General features: G+C 41.9%; 1 protein-coding gene across 3 annotated transcripts; it reads right to left on the bottom strand.

The window, feature by feature from the left end:
* Positions 1-888: 888 nt before the first annotated feature.
* LOC103713165 (glutamyl-tRNA(Gln) amidotransferase subunit A, chloroplastic/mitochondrial) lies at positions 889-6,013 on the bottom strand. 3 transcript variants are annotated; one of them, XM_026806989.2, is made up of 11 exons: positions 5,305-6,013; positions 4,644-4,955; positions 4,337-4,516; positions 4,084-4,178; positions 3,895-3,970; positions 3,651-3,728; positions 3,382-3,475; positions 3,258-3,307; positions 1,883-1,996; positions 1,672-1,736; positions 889-1,281 (listed from the first exon to the last, which is right to left on the bottom strand). In XM_026806989.2, exons 1-10 carry the CDS (start codon positions 5,890-5,892, stop codon positions 1,680-1,682), a joined length of 1,644 nt encoding a protein of 547 aa, XP_026662790.1. In that variant the 5' UTR covers positions 5,893-6,013; the 3' UTR covers positions 889-1,281; positions 1,672-1,679. The 3 variants fall into 3 exon arrangements, 2 of the variants coding, with proteins under 2 accessions (XP_026662790.1, XP_008798214.1); XR_001879798.3 differs by lacking the exon at positions 1,672-1,736 and having other exon boundaries at positions 3,382-3,483; XM_008799992.4 differs by lacking the exon at positions 1,672-1,736 and having other exon boundaries at positions 899-1,281; positions 5,305-6,007.
* Positions 6,014-7,303: the final 1,290 nt, after the last annotated feature.

The following is a 7,303-nucleotide window of genomic DNA, read 5'->3' as shown; positions in this document are numbered from 1 at the left end:
GAATTAAGTATTTAAGGATGTATGTGTGTATTACGTGCCTGCATATATATATTTCTGTGTATGTTGTTGTTGTTTTAGTATGCATTACGAACTATAACATATAAACATGGTATATAATAATTTCACTTTTAGTTTTTTTTTATTTTGATAAGTAGTAACAAATGGTTTTATGGTTGTCGTTGGAAGATGCAGCCAACTCTATCAATATAGACCCTATTGAGGATAGCAAATGGGTTGGTTCATATAAGGCATGCTTGATCCCAACTTTATTTGTTTTCATATTTGAGTCATGATATCGACTCGAATCTAACTCATTAGCTGATTGGGTCAGGTCAAGTCCAGTCGATGACAAAAATTTAAACCCAACGGGCCACTCAGGTCTGCACTAGGATGAACCCAGATATTCAGGTTTGGTTGGGATTGGGTCAAGTTAGGTTTACAGTCAGAGTCTAGCCGTCTTTTCAACCCAATCTTAACAAGAACTCTGTTCGTAGCAATCCAGAGTCCATTGATCGGCCGTAACAGGCGGGAATGAGCAAGAATCCACCCCATGACCAACACGCCCACATGAGAAGCGAAAAAATGGGTATATTTTCATATTGAAAGGCTGCTAAGTCCTCCTCCCTTGCAGTCATATGTATACAAGAGTGCTGAGATTCCACAAGATCGATCTGAACACAAGCCATAGCAACGCCCATCTCCTCCCCCTTGCATCGCAGTTTCTTAATCAAGGAAATCAATGGAGAAGGGCGACCTCAACTGCCGCCCTATGAGTTTCCCTGCCTTGGCACAATTCCTTCTTTTCCCGGAGTGTTTCCGATGGATCCCCAACATCCTTTGTCTCATCCATCACAACCTGGTTACAAGTTTCTCCAGAACCATATCAAAGAACCAAAAGAACTGCTGAGTTGATCACCCATCTTTGTTGAAGAAATGGCATTCTAGCTTCGTCACTGCCAAATATTACGCAGTAAACCAACAGAAGCTTAATAACAAGATCAGTCAGATGGTTCGTTCCGCACACGTGCTCGGCATGCGTACGCAGAGAGTAATCAATATACATTTATAATAAAAGGAGAGCAAATACATAAAGAAAGTAAAAAATACACAAAATTTGATATGTTAATATTTTGATCCATCATATGCCACGAAATACTGAAACCTTCCTCTTCATCTGGCGACAAAACTATCCACAGTCTAGCTTTCTGCTAACAATGGTGGATTGAATCTGTAATTCTGAAGCGTCTGCTCAAAGATATGGCCCACCCGCAGCAACTTCTCCTGTGCAGACAACAAGGATATAAGCAACAATTAAATTAGAATATTAAGCTGATACGGAGCTAATTATCAATTCAGGAAACTACACTGTCGTGGGTCTGAGTTCCTGAATGACCAAAATCAGAGCTCCAACTTGACTCTTGAGCAAGATTTGCGGTAAAATACAAAACCAACGTTCAGAACCTTGCTCATTAAATTCAAGTTTGTTTCACAAGTCTGCATTTTTGCTAAAGTTCAAACAAACGGCAAAGCATGTACTACAGGTTAGGACTTCAAATATTCAGCAAGTTCTCTATCCCAACTCAGCTCAGATATATTTGGCCAACTTCAAAGGTTGAGAATAAGTCTCGAACTTTGGATAAAAAGCAAAAGTTTGTTAGTTTTGCGTAATACCTGTTAGACTAAGGTCTTGATGCTAACAGTGTAGTCAAAAGGAACATGGACTCAAGTAGTAGATCCTCCATCAAGGCATTTTAGTCAAAGGCATGAATGAATATGGGAGAATGGCATAAAACAAGACATAAGCACGGTAAGTTTTAGGATTACATAACACTCCCATCAGCTTTACATTGCAATTCTAGGTGCAGGATTGATTATGACTCACCTCATGGAAGGCCGCACCAATCATCTGAAGGCCAACTGGAAGGCCAGCAGGTCCACCTTCAACAAACCCACAAGGCACTACCAGTGCAGGGAGCCCAGCCAAGTTTACATTTACCTGCATAAAGAAAAGTAAAATCATAACATCTGCCTGCATGCTGTTAACTAATAGCTAACATTTCTTTGAAATATAGCCAATATTTCTCTACAAATTAGAATTTAGCTCAGCATGCTGTTTAAAAGCAATCCTAATAGAAGAAGTCTGAAAAAAAGACCCTTTCATTTATTATTTGGTACAGTGATACATGGTACCAACAATTTAAAAAGAAAAAAAAAAACTCAGGTTCCAAGTTATGCTGGGTAGACAAAGAAGAACCAAGAATCAATCTTGAAATTCTGTTAGGTAACTTAATAGTTTTAATGCTATGTAACAAACCATTAATAATTCTCCTCGCAGCACTAAGAAACTCTTCACACTCATTTTTCTTATTTAACTAGTGGAAACATTACTTGCCTGCTTCTTACAAGCCTCCTAACATGTCTTCTCCTATATATTTACTCTACTTTAGATATAGCGCCAGTTGTTGCTCTGTCAGCTTAACTAAAGGACACCAAGACATACAACAACAGAATATTGGAAAAGGGTACTCTGTTGCACAGCCTAGGTGCTATTTATAAAAAGGCAAATTACCAAAAACATGCACAGCATGTTTTAGCTTACATCTTGCAGGAATGCTAACTGCAAAGTTTATAACTTTTAATGTCACATTCAACTGTCTTCAGGCCAAATTAAGATAATGTGGTATCTGAATTTCATCAAAAACTACATCATCTGCAATTAATCTGGCATTTGGTCAGATGGAGATGCAGCATGTGGCGATTACTTCAGAGGGCATCCCCTTTCTCCAAGGTGGTAATGCAATAGTGATGCCTTATGAGACTGGCATCAATATGAATTTCATATTCTGAAAATGGAAAAGTCAGCATTAGCTACAAGTGGCATGGAAATCCTTAGCAGCTACCACCTCAATAAGTGCCTTGTGTGAAGATAGTCAAATGATCTTGACTGTCCTTTCAAGATTACTCTTCAGTGGCTTGGGGTTAACAAATAAAGCTCATCTATTTTTTCCCCTTTATGTTGCACTACATATTGTTCCACATATGATCCATATAAACATTAAGCTGACATAAAATATTCAACATAGAACATATCCAGTTCATATTTAGTTCAATTAACGATTCAAGATCCTTTTTGGATATTGAACTACCAGTACCACAAAGAAAGCATTCACATGTTTGTCGACATATCTAATTGCAATTAATGGATTCTGAAGTGATAAACCAGACTACTGAAAAAAAGGACAATGCAAGATTCATACAGTCATGATATCGCCTGCATACATGGCTAGTGGATCATTGGTCTTTTCGCCTGCAAAATATTACATGCTGATGTAAGTGGAAAGGAATATCTGTATTAAACAGTAAAGATAAGAACCATCATACCTATTTTATAAGCAGCTGATGGTGCTGCAGGTGAAATGAGAATGTCATTTTTATCCAATGCATCCTTGAAGCTTTTCCGAACCAACGTCCTCACCTAGAAAGCTATAAAAATCATGAACATCTTCTTTATGGACCTTTTTAACATTTCTTTCTTGTTTTCCTTCATTTGCATATATATATAGATGCAAATGCATATATGAACAACAGAAGGCAAAGAGAGAGAGAGAGAGAGAGCGCACTAAAAGGTAGCTGCAGCATGCATAACCTACCTGCTGGGCACGCTTATAATATGCATCATAGTATCCAGCAGACAAAGCATATGTTCCCATCAAAATTCTCATCTTGACCTAAACAAATTTAAGCAAATGTCAATTTACAGATGAACCACCCTCTGACTAATCTGTATTTAACATCTGATTTAAGAAAACAAGCATAAGAATTTTGGTGATTTAAATTATAGCAGTTCAGAAAAGATGCAAATTCAGAATCAAAATGAGGAACATGAATCCGCACCTCAGGACCAAACCCATTAGCTCGGGAATCTCCATAAAGCGAACTTAATTCATCAGCTGCTGCCTGGTATCCATACCTGATAAAAGAGTTGGCTGAATGTTGATATAACATTGCAACACTCAGCAGCTACTATATGCATTTTTTAAAAAGAAAAGAAAAAAGCTACAAAATTAATCAGTAGGCTGTCACCTTACACCATCATAGCGTGACAAATTAGAAGAGGCTTCTGATGAAGCCAAGATATAGTAGGCTGGTAAACCAAGAGAAAATGAAGGCAATGATACCTACAGTGCAAAATATCATACATAACATTCAATAAATGTTTTACAAAGCAAGAAAATATCTGGCAACTGAATGTGATGGTAAAAGATGAAAGAAAATATGTCATTCTATAGTATAGTTCTAGAATTCAAAGGAAGGGCAAATTTATGAAGATGAAAACCTCTGTGACTATTGATCCGAGCTGTTCCAAGTGTGAAGCAGCAGCCTGAACAGAGGACATCACTCCCACATCCACACCTTCTCCAGTAGTTTCCCGAATCACCCCAACTCTTAGTCCCTTCAAAGGTTTAGACTCCAAATGATCAAGTGAAACCAACTGAGGTGCATAGTCAGAAACCTCCTGAAAACAGATGAAAAGGCCAAAAATGTTGGTTGGTAATTCTTTTTATGATTCCTACTCGTAAATAATGTGGAACGGGGACTTCACTGCAATAAAAAGTGACAAATGAGGGTGTCTAAATTGTTACATGCTTACTGCTAGTCGCGTCTAATCTGTCATGACCAGATATTGCGGATAGAAGAATGGCAGTGTCAACGACTGAAGAACCAAAGCATCCAATGACATCCAATGACGATGCATAAGCCATGAGCCCAAATCGAGAGACCCGCCCATAGGTCGGTTTCATTCCAACAACACCACAAAAAGACGCTGGCTGCCTCACACTACCACCAGTATCACTTCCAAGAGATACCACGCATTGTCTAGCAGAGACAGCAGCAGCTGAACCACCCGACGATCCTCCAGGGACGCGTGATACATCCCAAGGGTTTGTAGTAACCTAAGAACATTTGAACATAAAAACTTCTTATGCTATCATGTTATACATTATTCAATAAATTCACTAATGAATTGGCGATCAAAAATTGAAACATTTTGACCCTTTTGCAAGTTTTCTCTGCTTAATACCATATCACGCTTCTCCTTTATCAATTATTACCACTTCTAACGTTAGATCTCGAGTAATTTGAACCAAAGACATCAGAATCTAACAAATGAGTTGTTCAATTGCTTCAAACTATCCAATTCTTATCTAGAAAGTAAAAGATCACCAAAAATTGGAAACTTTTTCACACTATCAAGCAGAAGCAAGGAGGGGACCTAAAAAGCGACAAGCTTAAGACTAAAACCTGGAAGCCCGAGCCTTCGGTGGTACTCCCCATCCCGAACTCGTCCAAATTCGTCTTCCCAACTATAATCGCTCCGGCCTCCCGCAATCTCCTGACCGCCGTGGCATCAAAAGCCGGCCGATAACTGCCCAGAATCCTCGACCCACCGGTCGACGGCATATCGGCGGTGCAAATGTTATCCTTCACGGCAACCAGAACTCCAGTGAGCGGCCCCAGCTCCGCCCCGCTCTCCACCAACCGGTCCACCTCTCCCGCCTCCCGCATCGCCGTCTGGGAGACGTGGAGGAAGCTCCGGAGTTGCGGCTCGGTGCGGCGGAGGCGGTCGAGGTACTCAGCAGCGATCTCCGCCGCCGTCCTCCGGCGGGAGAGGAGGGATTCTCGGATGGAGAGGATCTCGGAGGAGGGGGGCGCGGCGATAGCTAGGTTTTGGGAGGCGGGGGTGGGGGCGGGCTGGGGGGAGAGGGCGGCGGCGGAGCGGTGGACGAGACGGCAGGGATTTGGCGGGAAGGGGAACGGGTTTGGCGGGAAATGGAGGGGAAGGCAGCGGTGGGAGAGGAGGAGGCGAGGGTTTTGGATCGGAGAAGGCATCGCTGATCTCCTCGCGCTCTCGAGCTCGCCGGAGATAGGTGGCTGTAGACCCGCGAATAAAGCGAAGCGATGAGGTCCTCGAGGGGAGACGCGAATAGAATTATCGGCCGTTCGATCAGGGGGAAAAGGTTGTGATTGGCATATTGACAGGATTATTATGCGGATGGATGGCAATCTGGTCCGGCATCTCCATGCGACCTTTTTTGATGAAGCTTTCTGTGCGACCGTTTGTGAGATCTGCATTCTGTATGATTTTGTTATATATAATAAGTTGAAAATTAGAGTGGCCTAGCTCATGTCCCACATAAATCCATTCCTTCCCCGCCCCCTTATTGGCATCCCAATTTATCAAGAAGTTATATCCAACAACCCATGTATCAATTCATCGCATCAGCTAAGATTACCAGTAAACAAAATAATAAAAAAAAAAATTTAAAAAAAAGAGAAATGTTAGATTTTGGGGAGGGAAATGAATAAATACAGATGCGGATTGAAAAATATTTCCTCACAAACTTTCGGCAAACCCACGGATCCTTTGACTCTGGCTATGAATGAAACTATCGGCGAAGCATGAGGAGTACCTCATCACCCCTTTGTCATTATCAATTCTAATGTCGCAGTGACCTAAATTTGCTGTGCTGTCGAGTACGCCTGTTTCGTCCAACTTTTGGCCCGGTCGGGTACCTCTATTGCTGCTATCCACGATCGGACTAATACCAACCTTTTCAACCTCATCTAGATGATGGAGTACCTCGGTCTTCCATGGGGTTTTGTCGGCAGCTCCAACCCGACAAGGCCATTTGTAAGATCGGTATTTTTGAGAAAGCTAATGATGTCCGTCCAATTAGTGGAGTAGATCCCTTTTTCAAAGTCGATCCAAAACGAATCTATGAGGTCGAAGGTTTCACCGAGCTTTGCACAGACTGGGCAAGAGCCACCGTTCAGCACATGCTATGGTGGCTACCGTGCTTCCCAAAGTCATGGGAGAGCTCACGGAGAGAAGGGGAGGAAAAGAGGATCCCATTTGGCTCAAAAGAGGGGGCGGAACTGGTATTGCTGATGTGGCCAAAAAATGTCCATATGGCGGCATTTTATTGGTCCGATGCACCGTTGAGCTAGTAGACCGGATGATCACGAGCAATAACACCATACTCGCCAACTTGTCGGAAGAAAGAAATGAATCGTCGATATGCCGCTTAATGACACCGGGAAGTGGAGGAGCCTAATTGACCCATTTTGTATGTACTGGCTTTTTTAATGCTCCAAGGGGTCCATGGTCTTACGTGGCCATAGCCAGGCCTGACGGGCCTACCGGGGAAGCTTCTCCTTCGCTCCAAAGGATCAACTCCACCAATCTTTGCACTTAATGCATATGCTAGGTACAATTTTCAAGACACCTTTCTGAGAAAAA

Source organism: Phoenix dactylifera, chromosome 6 (genome assembly GCF_009389715.1).
Source record: "Phoenix dactylifera cultivar Barhee BC4 chromosome 6, palm_55x_up_171113_PBpolish2nd_filt_p, whole genome shotgun sequence".
Taxonomy (NCBI): Eukaryota; Viridiplantae; Streptophyta; class Magnoliopsida; order Arecales; family Arecaceae; genus Phoenix; species Phoenix dactylifera.
This window is presented reverse-complemented; position numbering and strand designations above follow the sequence as displayed.